At 43.9% G+C, this 15,788-nt stretch overlaps 1 protein-coding gene across 1 annotated transcript in view; it reads right to left on the reverse strand.

Moving 5' to 3' along the window:
- Window positions 1–8,742: 8,742 nt before the first annotated feature.
- Window positions 8,743–15,788, reverse strand: part of LOC120988597 (probable N-acetyltransferase 16) — a 147,716-nt gene continuing 140,670 nt past the window's right edge. The window contains exon 4 of the mRNA XM_040416166.1: window positions 8,743–8,757. Coding sequence (XP_040272100.1) covers window positions 8,743–8,757 — 15 coding nt within the window. The remainder of the gene's footprint in view (window positions 8,758–15,788) is intronic.

Raw genomic sequence — 15,788 nt, forward strand, 5'->3', positions numbered from 1 at the left:
TTGTCACTCAGTGTTGCTTCCTAAGTGGACAGTTTGATTTAACAGAAGTATGATTGACTTGGAGTTACATTGTGTTGTTTAAGTGTTCCCTTTATTTTTTTGAGCAGTGTATTTTAAGATTTTATTATTTGAGATTTTTTTTTAAATAAACAATTTAATAACTACAAATGGAGTGATCTATGCAACCCCAAATATTGAGTGCCAACCAGCCTTTATTAATAATATAGATTTTTACCAAAAGACATAGGGGTGTATCTGCTGGAGTGTGCACCGTACCGTGTTGGAGTGAGGTTTGAGCCACTGGAAAGTATATATCAAGTCCTATATTTGAAGTCTACCATATATGACAATGTAGAAGCCCATACATTAGTAAAGACAAGCCTGTATCTATGGTATAAATGACTGACAGGGACAGACAAGGGGTGGTCTTCTTACACTCACTCTCAAGTCTGTTGGGGTTGTTGTTGCTGGAGAAGATTAAGACTAGAGGTGGGACAAATCCAATTTTTTTCAAATCCGAATAGGTTCTCGAATATATCGAATCTTTCGAATCTCGAATCTACGAATCCTGTACATAATTGTGTGATCGGTGTAAGAAACAAAGTCAGACCGCGTCAGTTTGTCTGAACCTCCACCTCCATGTCACGGTCGCACCCTATATGACCGCGATGACCCCTGCTCCTATCACTACAGAACATACAGTGTAATACAGCGCACATACCTCTTACATCCAGTGACGTCTCCTTTGATGTAGATGTTATCTTTCCTCATCTTCTCCTTTCAGACCTTCAGACCAGACCACCATTTTTCAGCCATTTTTCGTCTCTGCAGTTTGACAAAAAAAAAAAAATCTTAGTTTACTACTTTTCCATCATCCTCCCATCTTCTGGACAAATCATCCTAACACCCCCAATACTGTTCCGCTGTGCTCCCCAATACTATACTGCATAAACAGATAATACCCCTGATAATACTAGTACCACACAGATCCCCATATAAAATACCCCTTCTTTGTGGCCTCAGTAGATGCTCCCATAGTGCCCCCCAATAATGTGCCAATAAGAAGTGGCCCCACAGTGCCACCCAATAATGTGCCAGTAAGTGTCCCCATAGATGCCCCCCTAATCATGTGCCAGTATCAAGTGCGGAGTGCCTCTCTCCTCCCCCCCAGTATTATAGTGCCATCTCCCCCCCATAATGTGCCAGTATCATAGTGCCACCTCCCCAATGTGCCAGTATCATAGTGCCATCTCCCCACCAATGTGCCAGTATTATAGTGCCATCTCCCCCCATAATGTGCCAGTATCATAGTGCCTCCCCCCCAATGTGCCAGTAGTATCATAGTGCCTCTCATCTCTCCCCCTCGCCAATGTGCCAGTAACAGATAGAAGAAAAAAAAACACTTTTACTCAGGGCTTTTTTTCTCAGAGAAAAGGTGGTGGAACTCATCCCCCTCCCCTGGCCACGCCCCTACCCACCCCTAGAACAGGGATGCAAGTACAAACTGGATTCCAAAAAAGTTGGGACACTATACAAATCGTGAATAAAAACTGAATGCAATGATGTGGAGGTGCCAACTTCTAATATTTTATTCAGAATAGAACATAAATCACGGAACAAAAGTTTAAACTGAGAAAATGTACAATTTTAAGGGAAAAATATGTTGAAATCAGAATTTCATGGTGTCAACAAATCCCAAAAAAGTTGGGACAAGGCCATTTTCACCACTGTGTGGCATCTCCCCTTCTTTTTACAACACTCAACAGACGTCTGGGGACCGAGGAGACCAGTTTCTCAAGTTTAGAAATAGGAATGCTCTCCCATTCTTGTCTAATACAGGCCTCTAACTGTTCAATCGTCTTGGGCCTTCTTTGCTGCACCTTCCTCTTTATGATGCGCCAAATGTTCTCTATAGGTGAAAGATCTGGACTGCAGACTAGCCATTTCAGTACCCGGATCCTTCTCCTACGCAGCCATCATGTTGTGATTGATGCAGAATGTGGTCTGGCATTATCTTGTTGAAAAATGCAGGGTCTTCCCTGAAAGAGATGACATCTGGATGGGAGCATATGTTGTTCTAGAACCTGAATATATTTTTCTGCATTGATGGTGCCTTTCCAGACATGCAAGCTGCCCATGCCACACGCACTCATGCAACCCCATACCATCAGAGATGCAGGCTTCTGAACTGAGCGTTGATAACAACTTGGGTTGTCCTTGTCCTCTTTGGTCCGGATGACATGGCGTCCCAGATTTCCAAAAAGAACTTTGAATCGTGACTCGTCTGACCACAGAACAGTCTTCCATTTTGCCACACTCCATTTTAAATGATTCTGGCCCAGTGAAAACGCCTGAGCTTGTGGATCTGGCTTAGAAATGGCTTCTTCTTTGCACTGTAGAGTTTCAGCTGGCAACGGCGGATGACACGGTGGATTGTGTTCACTGACAATGGTTTCTGGAAGTATTCCTGAGCCCATTCTGTGACTTCCTTTACAGTAGCATTCCTGTTTGTGGTGCAGTCTCGTTTAAGGGCCCGGAGATCACGGGCATCCAGTATGGTTTTACGGCCTTGACCCTTACGCACAGAGATTGTTCCAGATTCTCTGAATCTTCGGATGATGTTATGCACAGTTGATGATGATAGATGCAAAGTCTTTGCAATTTTTCGCTGGGTAACACCTTTCTGATATTGCTCCACTATCTTTCTGTGCAACATTGTGAGAATTGGTGATCCTCTACCCATCTTGGCTTCTGAGAGACACTGCCACTCTGAGAAGCTCTTTTTATACCCAATCATGTTGCCAATTGACCTAATTAGTGTTAATTGGTCTTCCAGCTCTTCGTTATGCTCAAATTTACTTTTTACAGCCTCTTATTGCTACTTGTCCCAACTTTTTGGGGATTTATTGACACCGTGAAAATTTGAATCAACGTATTTTTCCTTTAAAATGATACATTTACTCGGATTAAACGTTTGATCTGTCATCTATGTTCTATTACAAATAAAATATTGACATTTGCCATCTCCACATCATTGCATTCAGTTTTTATTCACAATTTGTTTAGTGTCCCAAATTTTTTGGAATCCGGTTTGTAAAATTTGGGGGGGCTATAAAAGTCCAGCCCAGCAAGGAAACCCACCAGATGGGGATGGCACTGTTAATGGGGGATTTGGGGATTGCACTGTTATGGGGTGGAGGATCTGTGGATGGCACTGTTATGGGGGATCTGTGGATGGCATCCACAGATCCCCCATCCTATAACAGTGCCTTCCACAGACCCCCCACCCCATAACAGTGCCATCCACAGACCCCCCCACCCCTTAACAGTGCCATCCACAGACCCCCCCCCACCCCTTAACAGTGCCATCCACAGACCCCCCCACCCCTTAACAGTGTCATCCACAGACCCCCCCATTGCCGCTCCAGTACAGTTATAAAATGTGTAATTCAATTAATAATGATTCATGCTGCCCCCTCTGTAGTATAACATTCAATATATCCTACTCACAGGGCTACTGTTATATCGTAATGCAGGCCGGCCGGGCAGACGCGCGGCAGCGTGACTGACTGACATCACGTGCCTGCGCCGCCTGCTTCATTCATAAAGTAGGCCGGGCAGGCACGTGATGTCAGTCAGTCACTCTGCCGCTCGTCTGCCCGGCCGGCCTACATTACGATATAACAGTAGCCCTGTGAGTAGGATATATTGAATGTTATACTACAGAGGGGGCAGCATGAATCATTATTAATTGAATTACACATTTTATAACTGTACTGGAGCGGCGGGGATGGAGCACAGTGAACACACCGGCCCCCAGCTCCTCCTCCCAGTCCCTCCCCGCTGATACATCGCAGCTTATCAGAGGAACAGGGAAAGGAAACACCTCTCCCCTGTTGCAGCAGCGAAGCGCTCATCTTCTAGAGTGCCCTGCCGCCTCCACCACCAGTCTGGGCACCACCGGGATTCGTCGGATTCGTATACGGTAAATTACGTCGGGATTCAAGTCCACGAATCCAGCAAGATTCGAGGGATTCGTGGATTTGACGAATCCTCCGTCCCATCTCTAATTAAGACACATCCCTTGAAGAGGATTCCTGACGTTCAACAATGATACTTCAAGGACTATCAACATTCACTCATGGACAATAGATTAAGACTTTTTCTAAACTATTTCTGTAAGTAATCAACTCTTACGAAGACTGATAAATCGCATTATTCATTTTTTATATAACTCTTGTTGAATCCTGGTGATGAGTCCTCCAGGTGTTCTTTAGTCCAAATAAGCATACACTAGATTTGGAGAGGATTACCAAATCAGTTGATATATTTTTCATACATAAATATTTTATACTTGGAGACATATTACACTGCCAGATCCATCTGTAGAAGTATACTGTCGTCTTCCGTGTCAATTACTTTACACATTTTAGTGTCAACTACAAAAATTGATATTTTACTGTGCAAGCCTTCTACAAGATCATCAATAAATATATGGAACAGAATAGTGCCCAATACTGACCCCTGAGGTACCCCACTAGTGACAGTGACCCAATCTGAGTATGTACCGTTAATAACCACCCTCTATTTTTTATCACTGAGCCAGTTAGGCTACTTTCACACTAGCGTTCGGAGCGGATCTGTCTGATGTTTCATCAGACGGATCCGCTCCGATAATGCAGACGTTTGCATCCGTTCAGAACGGATCCGTCTGCATTATTACTTAGAAAATTTTCTAAGTCTGAAAGTAGCCTGAGCGGATCCGTTCAGACTTTACATTGAAAGTCAATGGGGAACGGATCCGCTTGAAGATTGAGCCATATAGTGTCATCTTCAAGCGGATCCGTCCCCATTGACTTACATTGTAAGTGTGGACGGATCCGCTCGCCTCCGCACGGCCAGGCGGACACCCGAACGCTGCAAGCAGCGTTCAGGTGTCCGCTCACTGAGCGGAGGCTGAGCGCTGGCAGGCGGATGCATTCTCAGTGGATCCGCCTCCATAGAGAATGCATTGGGGCCAGACGGATGCGTTCGGGGCCGCTCGTGAGCCCCTTCAAACGGTGCGCACGAGCGGACACCCGAACGCTAGTGTGAAAGTAGCCTTACTTACTCACATACAGACATTTTCTCCCAGTCCAAGCATTGTCATTTTATATACTAAACTTTTATGCAGTACAGTGTCAAATGCTTTGGAGAAGTCCAGATATACGAAATCCATTGATTCGCCGCTGTCAAGTCTAGAACTTACCTCCTCATAGAAACTGATTAAATTAGTTTGACATGACCGATCCCTCATAAAGCCATGCTGATATGGCGTTATTTGCTTATTTTCCTTGAGGTACTCCAAGATAGCATCTTTTAGAAAACCTTCAAACAGTTTACCCACGACAGATGTTACACTTACCAGCCTATAGTTTCCGGGCTGTTTTTGGACCCTTTTTGAATATTGGTACTACATTTGCTATGCGCCAATCCTGTGGAACACTCCCTATCAGTATAGAGTCCTTAAATATTAGAAATAAGGGTCTGGCTATGACATTACTTAATTCTCTTAGGATACGGGGGTGTATGCCATCTGGTCCTGGCTATTTGTCTATTTTTATATTTTTAAGATGCCGCTGTACTTCTTCCTGGGTCAGACAGGGCACTTTTAATGGGGAATTATCTTTTATATTTTATACTTCATCTGACAGTTTATTTTCTTTAGTGAATACAGTGGAGAAAAAAAAAAATATTTAATAGATTTGCTTTCTCCTCGTCACTCTCTGCAACTCCCCCCTCATTACTCTGTAGAGGGCCGACCCCTTCAGATTTATACTTTTTACCATTTATATAATTGAAAAACATTTTAAGGTTAGTTTTGCTCTCTTTGCCAATTAATCTCTCGGTCTTTAGTTTGTCTGCTTTTATTTGTTTTTTACATATTCTATTTTTTTTTCTTATAGTTTTTCAGTGCTTTCTCGCTACCCTCCTGTTTCAGTGATTTAAATGCTTTCTTTTTGTCATTTATTGCTTTCTTTGCAGTTTTATTTATCCACATTTTTTTCCCCTTAACCTTTTATTCCCATAAGGTATGTACCTCTCACAATTAGAATTTAGGATGCTTTTAAAAATATACCATTTTGTGGCTTTAATTTTATTTTTGAGGACTTTGTCCCAGTTAGTTAGGCCTATGGCCTCTATTAGTTGGCTAAATTTAGCTTTTTTGAAGTTTGGAATTTTTGTTCCTCCCTGAAGAAACACTCTTTTGAATGATAATTGGAAGGTTTTTACTTTATGGTCACTATTTCCCTGGTTTCCCCCGACCTGCACCTCTGTTGTTCTGTCAGGTCTATTGGTTAATACTAAGTCCAGTATGACCAACCCTCTAGTCAGGTCCTTAACCAGTTGGGAAAGGAAATTGTCTTTGGTTATTGCCAAGAACCTGTTTCCTTTATGAGATATACAAATTTCAGTTTCCCAGTCTATATCTGGGTAGTTGAAGTCCCCCATAATAACCACCTCATTATGATTTGCCGCCTCGTCTATCTCGTTTAGTAGTAGATTTTCTGTGGACTCTGGTATATTAGGTGGTTTATAATAAACGCCTAATAGTAATGTATTATTGTTTTTGTGACAGGAGAGGAGGAACAGGAGCCGTCAGAGGACATACAGGGCGATGAGGAAGATGAGGCAGAGGACCCAGACACACAGTGGCAGTATGCAGTGGGGATGGAGGCAGGGAGTCCCTTCGAGTCACTTGAGCAAATGGCCCGCTGCATGCTCACTTGCTTGGGTAGTGATAGCCGAATTGTCACCTTTCGGCAAAGTAATGACTTCTGACTCTCCACCTTGTTGGACCCTTGCTACCTGTCCAAAATGGGGGCCTTTTTTACACCCGCTGAGAGAGAGGACAAACTGAACTACTATAGAGACATCCTATGTAGTCAGTTGGTCGCTGCCTATCTGCTACATCATCCATCCTCTCGCAGGTTTGACGGGGGATTCCACTGCCATGGCTGCTGGGGAGGGGTGGGGTGGCAGTAGCAGTACCAGCTCCATCAGCAGTAGCATGAGTCTACAGTCGCTGATGAGCAGCTTTCTTCACCCGTAAAGTGAATAAACTACTAACTAGCAGCAGCATCTAGACCTGGAGCAGAACCTGAACCAGCAGGTGGTGGCATACTGGGAGTGCACCCTGTCAGCCGACATTGAAGATCCGCTGAACTACTGGGCAGCCAAATTGGATTTGTTGCAGCAACTGGCCTAGTTTGCCCTGGAAAAGCTGTCCTGCCCGGCCAGTATTGTTGCATCAGAGCAGGGGCCATAGTTAGCCTAAGGAGAACTCGCCTGTCCACCCAAAATGTGGAGAGACTGACCTTTGTCAAAATGAATCAGGCGTGGATCAGCCAGGATTTCCACCCACCAATTCCGGATGCATCAAACTAGATCATCCATGGTGCCACACCAACACTTTGACAAGAGACTGGTTTCTTCTGGCTACCTGCCTCAGCTACTATTCTGATGCTGCCACCCACCTTATGCCACACATCTGATGCCAAGTGCTCCTTTATTCATCTTTAGCGGTTAATGGTATTGCCACCCACCTCCACACTATGTCACTTTGCCACTCTGTGGTCTCCTGATGCTGTCGCCACCTCCAAACGATGTCACCTTGCTAATTTGTGGTCTCCTCATGATGCTCCTACCTCCACTCTATGTCACTTTGCCACTCTGTGGCCTCCTGATGCTGCCGCCACCTACATACTCATACATACAGATGCTGCCGCCACCTACATACTGTCATTAAGCCACTCTGTGGTCTCTTCATGCTGCTTCCACCTCACCACTATGTCATAAGGCCACTTTGTGGACTTTTCATGCTGTAACCACCCTCCCCAATTCATGACTGGGCCACTATTTAGCCATTTTGGCTTGACTGACATCATTTATTTGACCCTTCTTCTGATCTGTCAGAAGGAAGGTAAAATGAGACGCACAACGGATCCTCTCTGTGTAGCAGCTTTAAAGTCTGTATGGTCCCATTAGAATTGGCTTATGATTTGGTAGTCAAAAGCAGGAGTGGGTAAAAAACACAAAAGACTTACAAAAATTCCGTTCACGTGTCATCTCCGTTTTGGATCCACTCCTGTATTTTTTGGTATTAGCAATACTGATGGATTACTACCAAATGCTGACCGAGTTGAGGCGGATGCTCAATAGACAGGACCCGTTTTTTGTGGGTTATTGTTTTGATGGTTAAGATGGTTAAGATGAGGAAAGAGAACATCAGAGACGTCACTGGATAGAAGAGCTATGCACTGTCTCAATTTTTGCCTCAGGCAGTAGAAAGGCTAAGTGCACACTGTGTGGCACTCAGTAATTAACTCATGTGTGGCACTCAGTAATTAACTCAGAGCATATCCCTGGGCCTAGCTCCCACTATAAAACCTCTCACTAAATAGTCTGCCCCTTAAAACTCCCAAATGTAGCATTTTATAGGCACCATAAGTCAATAGCTTTAATTCACAATCCAATATGCTTTACTATAGGTTCTAGTCCTTCCTGGGCATCTACTGGTAACTGGGGAGACTGTCACTTGTCTTTTTTTTAGACATAGATCATGGACATTTTTGTACAATGTCTGACAAAAGAAGAACTGTGAAAATTAATGCAGAAAATAATCTACTTTCTTTGCCCATATCCATCAGCTATTATGAACGTGTCTCCATAGAGATGAATGATATATGCGTCAGCTTCCATCTAGCCCTCGTTCATCTGTCAAAACAAAATGGAGATAACACATAATCTACAGGAACATCTACAGTTGTAGGACAAAAGTTTTAAAGCTGATGGAAATTTTGGTTTTCACAAAGGTTGCTGCTTCAGTCATACTGGTTGCAATTTGCATTAACTCTAGATTGTTTGGAAGAGTGATCAGATGAAATTCAATTAATTGCATTCCATGAAAATTAACATAATCATAAAAAAAAAATATTTCCACTGCATTTCAGCCCGGCCAAAAAATTACCTGCTGGCATCATTTCAGTGATCTTCTCATTAGCTTAGGAGAAAGTGTTAATTAGGTCAAGGCAGCTGATTTCACTCTGTCATGCTTATTGAATTCTAAGGGCAGGCTGGTTGCTTTAAAAGGATTGCAGGGTGGTGTTTGAAATCATTGTCTTCTTCTGTTAAACATGGTTACCATCCTTGGGCAATAGTTTGTATGGCCCACCAGAGTAAATAATTTTGAGGGCCTGTATGCATGCAGTAAATTTTTGTTATCATTGCAACAAGGGTTGAGCGAATCAATTTTGGATGAAACTTCCGAAGTCGATTTGCATAAAACGTTGTTTCAATACTGTATGGAGCGAGCGCTTCGTACAGTATTAGAATGTATTGGCTCCGATGAGCCGAAGTTATTACTTTGCTAAGTCTCACGAGACTTTGCATAATAACTTCAGAAATTGATTTAGACTGAGTTCGGGAAATGTTTTTTTACAGTATAAACTCCCAGCTGTTTGAAAGTGGCCACAGCCCCGAACCAGAGCACCACAGTGCAGGATAATTAGAAATGCTACAGTTGTGTTCAAAATTATTCAACCCCTACTGAAATTGAGTGTTTTGGCCAGTTTGACATTGATTTTGATCATTTCAATCATCTTGTTTATAATTAAATCAAAGAGGCACTTGTAAGTCAGACAAATATAACATAACATTTATAATGAAATAACCACAAATGTCTTTTCTGTGCTCACATCATTATCAGTTTTATTCAACCCCCAAGTGACATTCAATCTTAGTACTTAGTACAACATCCTTTTCCAGTTATAACAGCTTTTAAACGTGAAGCATAGCTTGACACAAGTGTCTTGCAGCGATCTACGGGTATCTTCGCCCATTCTTCATGGGCAAAAGCCTCCAGTTCAGTCACATTCTTAGGCTTGCGCGCTGCAACAGCTTTCTTTAAGTCCCACCAGAGGTTCTCAATCGGATTTAAGTCTGGTGACTGCGATGGCCACTTCAAAATGTTCCAGCCTTTAATCTGCAACCATGCTCTAGTGGACTTGGAGGTATGCTTGGGATCATTGTCCTGTTGAAAGGTCCAACGTCTCCCAAGCCTCAGGTTTGTGACGGACTGCATCACATTTTCATCCAATATCTCCTGGTACTGAAGAGAATTCATGGTACCTTGCACACGCTGAAGCTTCCCTGTACCTGTAGAAGCAAAACAGCCCCAAAGCATGATTGACCCCCCACCATGCTTCACAGTAGGCAAGGTGTTCTTTTCTTCATAGGCCTTGTTCTTCCTCCTCCAAACATAGCGTTGATCCATGGGCCCAAACAGTTCTAATTTTGTTTCATCAGTCCACAGAACACTATCCCAAAACTTTTGTGGTTTGTCCACATGACTTTTGGCATAATGCAGTCGACTCTTCTTATTCTTTGGAGACAGCAAGGGGGTGCACCTGGGAGTTCTGGCATGGAGGCCTTCATTACGCAGTGTGCGCCTTATTGTCTGAGCTGAAACTTCAGTACCCACATCTGCCAAATCTTTTTTCAGTTCCTCAGCAGTCACACGGGGACTTTTCTCCAATTTGCGCTTCAGGTAGCGCACAGCAGTCGAAGTCAGCATCTTCTTTCTGCCACGGCCAGGTAGCGTTTCAACAGTGCCCTTTGCCTTGAATTTGCGAATGATGCTTCCTATGGTGTCTCTTGGTATGTTTAACATCTTTGCAATCTTCTTATAGCCATTGCCCTTCCTGTGAAGAGAAATCACCTCTTCTCTTGTCTTCCTGGACCATTCTCTTGACTTCACCATGTTTGTAAACACACCAGTAAATGTCTAGAAGGAGCTGAGTATCACAGTCCTTTTAAATCTGCCTAATTGGTGCTTATTATGCTTGATTGCTGCTCCTTGACATCCACAGGTGTTTTCAATACCTGATCGAAAACACTTGAATGAACCTCTGTTCTTAAGAGTGGTAGTCTTTAAGGGGTTGAATAATTGTGTCAATGAAGAAATCACTAAAAAAACATTTACTACTGTATTACAAAAACAATTGATGTCATTTTAGTTGCATTTGGTTCTTTAAAAAGTCCTTGGAAGATTTAATTCTGAACACAATTACAAATGTACACTAAATTCCCTAAAACCCTTTACAGCATTGGGGGTTGAATAATTTTGAACACAACTGTATGTCCCATTCAAGTGAACAGGAGAAGAAGCTGTATGTACACTGCCCCAGCAGGTAAACATTGGTAAGTACACAGCCCTTGCATTAGCGCCACAGTCACTTCAAACAGCTGATGAGTAGGGGTTCCAGGATTTGGACCCCCGCAGATTTGATATTGGTGACCTATCCTGAGCATACAGCAGGTCTTAAATATCAGAAAATCAGATAGTTCAACAAGGAAAATAGTAAAAAAGACGTGTGGAAAAAATATGCACCTCACCAAACCAACAAGACCAAACGTATAGTACAAATACATTCTTTATTACATTATATCAATAAGACATACAATACATATGATAAAACGCGCTTCCTCTTGGGGGCGTGTCAATCTGAACTATACCCATACTATATACACACCTTACAGGTTACCCCTCGTTCCAAATTATAAAGCAAATATTTACCTGTAACTTCAGGGGAGTAACGATAAACCATGTGTAATTAAGGATGGTGTCTCATAAGATTGCGGCAGAATCCTGCAATATCACAGAAAACATGTGATCTAATCGTGCAACATCCTAGTTAAGTAGGTCCACCCACATACTTCAGGCGCAGGCGTGGTTTAATGTGTGAGGTATGTGGAAGCGAGTCAAAATGTACGTTGGGGTTTCTAGTCCTTCTTGGCTCTCGGTATGTATGTTTGACTCACCCAGTGCTCTCTTGCTATTACTTGCTTTATCATGTTTGGTTTATATGCTTTGATGTTGTAAGTTAACAGCTGTATCCGTGCTTGACCACATCTTTATATGTCTTTATGTGATGGTATAGCACTATGCACTTATTATACTTAAATTTGTGGCCATAATAGGAAGCCTACTTAAGGTGTAGTACCTGAAGGAGTGAGCGATATACTTATACCTCTATTATCAATTGTTTCTTTATAATACTGTTATGTATATTTTGGGATTTTACTTAGGCGGTACTGCAGACCTGGAGTCCGGTTGGGGGAGTATCTTTCACAGCGCTTATCCATACTGCTATTAATTACAGCGTTTTATCATATGTATTGTATGTCTTATTGATATAATGTAATAAAGAATGAATTTGTACTATACGTGTGGTCTTGTTGGTTTGGTGAGATATCAGAAAATCAGACAAGCCTGTTAACTTAATTTTCATTAAGATCTTTAGTGTTTTTATGACTAGATGATAGTAGGCCCCTTTTCATAATGAGTCCCTGTGCAGCTGCACAGAAGGCACTTAGGGTGTGTTCAGACAGCTGAAGTTGACCTTTTGGAGCCCTGTTTTGTAGGGGTTCATTATTGTGTCCTAGCTTGTGACTACTGGAGGATCCTCTTGTACCTTAGTGGGACAGTGCAACCGTGATGGTTACCTCCAGGGAAACAGGTGTAGTCATCAACTTTGCATCAAAAGGGCTCCACAGACAAGGAGATTGCTGCTTGTAGGATTGCAACTAAATGAACCATTTATTGGATCATCAAGAACATCAAGGAGAGAGAGATTCAATTGCTGTGAAGAATGCTTCAGATAAGCCAAGAAAGTCCAGCAAGTGCAAGGACTATACCCTAAAGAGAATATGGCTACGGGATAGGGTCACCACCAGTGAAGAGCTTGCTCAGGAATGGCAGTAGGCAGGTGTGAGGGCATCTGCATGCACAATGAGGCAATGTCTTTTCGAGGATGGCCTGGTGTTAAGAAGAAAGCCACAAAGAAGCCAGTTCTCTCCAAGAAAAACATCAAGGACAGACAGACATTCTGCAGGATGTACAGTGATTTGGCTGTAGAGAAATGGAGTAAAAGTTATTATCTTTAATGACGCCCCCTTCCCTGTTTGGGAAAAACTGATTGAGAAGAAATAGTGAGCACTACCATGAGTCCTGTGTCATGCCAACAGTAAACCATCCTGAGGCAATTCATATGTGGGATTGTTTATAGAGATGAGCGAATCGAAGCTCACGAAGTGGAATTCGTTCCGATTTTCCCGAAAAATTCGATTCACATCGAATTTCCTCGCGCTTCATGGTAACGAATCGCATTTTTTCCTAAAATGGCTGCTGCACGTGTGAGGACACGGAGAAATAAACTCTGGGAAGGTGGGATCACCCATAATGCCATGCATGCATGCAGCCAATCAGCAGCCAGCCCTGTGATTTCACAGCCCTATAAATAGCGTCAGCCATCTTAGACTCTGCAATTTTCCAGTGCACTTAGTGCAGGGAGAGACATCTGCAGGTGCTAGGGACAGTGCTAGGAAAGACTTCATTGTGCTGAAAAACGATTATACAAGTGCAGGGCAAGTTTATTCAAGGTGTAGGGAAATGATAGGGAGGAATCATTCCAATGCATTTATGTTGAACAGGGTTCAGTAGGAGAGGTGACAGCCTGGGTAATAGGAACAATCCGATTACACCTTGCTGCATTGACTGGGGATCCAAATTGCCATTATACAGCTCTGTAATTAAAGCAAACCGTTCTTATTAGGGTGCAAGTGCTGTTTGATACAGGCATTAACAGGGGTTATTACAAGGAAATATTTCTGTCTTATTTGCACTTGTGCGGTGCAGTTATATGTTCTAAAGCATTTTTTAGCTAGTGTTAGGAAAAAAAGGCTTTTTAGCCATTGTGTGTTGAAGTGCTAAATAGGGTTGAGCGAACCCGAACTGTAAAGTTCGGGTTCGGCGAGTTAATGGCGCTTTTTGAAAGGCTGCAGAGCAGCCAATCAACAAGTGTTTAACTCTGTGCCCTTAGAAGCCATCACAGCCATGCCTACTATTTAGGGCAAAAATCTAAATTTGCGGCCTTGTCTGCATCTGTACGTGTGAGATTCCGCTATTAAAGAAACACCCATTTTGGGCAAGATCCTAAATTTAATAAATATGAGGAGAGCATTAAATAAGGGACGTGGCCCCGGTCATTGTGCTGATCGTGGAGCTCCTGTTGCAGGGAGAAGATATGGTCGATCTGTGCCAGCTACACACACTAGTGAAACACCTTCCTCAGGTGCGAGTAGGTGACAGAACCTTCAGGGGAATTTTGTCTGGCCTAATGCGGCTCTACGAATGGTTAGGCCAGAACAAGTACAGGCGATAGTAGATTGGGTTGCTGACAGTACCTCCAGTTCCTTTACATTGTCTCCCACCCAGTCTCCTGCTGAAAGATCAGAGTTGGCACCTGCAGCCGATGTCAGTCAGTCTTTCACCTCACCCCCTTGCAAATCAGCAAAGCAGTCTGAGCCCCAAGTCATGCAGCAGTCTCTTCTGCTTTTTGATGACTCTGCTAGAAGGGTTTCCCAGGGCAATCCACCTAGCCCTGCCCCAGAAGTGAAAGAGAATGAGTGCACCGATGCCCAACCACTTATCTTTCAAGATGAGTACATGGGAGGACCATCGCAGCACGTCTCGGATGATAACGAAACACAGGTGCCAACTGCTGGGGCTTTCGAAAGTGTGCAGACCGACAAGGAAGGCAGGGGTGAAGACTGGGTGGAAGATGATGTGGAGGACCCCACATGGAATCAAGGTCATGCAAGTGACCTGTGTAGTTTGGAGGAAGAGGCGATGGTCGCACAGAGCCACCGGCACAGCAGAAAAGGGAGCAGGGAGCAAAAGCAGAGCAGCCGTCCCCTAGACAGTATGCCTGCTACTGCCCACCGCAGCAAGGGACTGAGCACAACAAAGCCAGCTCCAAGGAGTTCCCTGGCGTGGCAGTTCTTCAGACAATGTGCTGATGACAAGACACGAGTGGCTTGCATGCTGTGCAATCAGAGCCTGAAGCGAGGCATAAACGTTCTCAACATGAGCACAACCTGCATGACCCGGCAACTAAGTGTAAAGCACAAGCTGCAGTGGAGTAGACGCCTCAAAAACCAAGAAAGGTCTCTGACTCCTCCTGCTTCCTCTTTTGCTGCAGTCTCGTCCTCTTCATCCACCTCTGGTGTTAAAGTGGCACCTGCCACCCTGCAAACAGAGGATCTGCCAGCAACACCACCACCTGCGTCACCAAGCATCTCCACAATGTCCCAAGGAAGCATTCAGCTCTCCATCTCCCAAACACTGTAACGGAAGAGGACGTGCCCCCTACCCACCCACGAATGCCCTGAATGCCAGCATTTCAAAATTACTGGCCTTTGAAATGCTGTCATTTCGTCTGGTGGAGACGGAGAGTTTTAAAAGTCTTATGGCAGTGGCTGTCCCACAGTACGTCGTGCCCAGCCGCCACTACTTTTCCAGGCATGCCATCCCTTCCCTGTACAACCAAGTGGGGGACAAAATCAGGTGTGCACTGCACAACGCCATCTGTTGCAAGGTCCACCTAACTACGGATACGTAGACCAGTAAGCACAGTCAGGGACGTTATATCTCCATAACAGCACACTGAGTAAGTGCAGTAGCGGCTGGGCCTGAGGCGGATAGCAGTTTGGCGCATGTCCTTCCACCACCGAGGATTGCAGGGCCTTCTCTTTGCCTCCTGTTGCTTCCTCCTCCTACTCCGCTTCCTCATCCTCAAACGGCTCCTCATCTGGTCAGCGTAACACCTTCAACATCAACTTCAGCACAGCCAGGGGTAAACGACAGCAGGCAGTTTTAAAACCCCACACCACGCAGGAGCTGTGGA

Source organism: Bufo bufo, chromosome 1 (genome assembly GCF_905171765.1).
Source record: "Bufo bufo chromosome 1, aBufBuf1.1, whole genome shotgun sequence".
Lineage (NCBI taxonomy): Eukaryota > Metazoa > Chordata > Amphibia > Anura > Bufonidae > Bufo > Bufo bufo.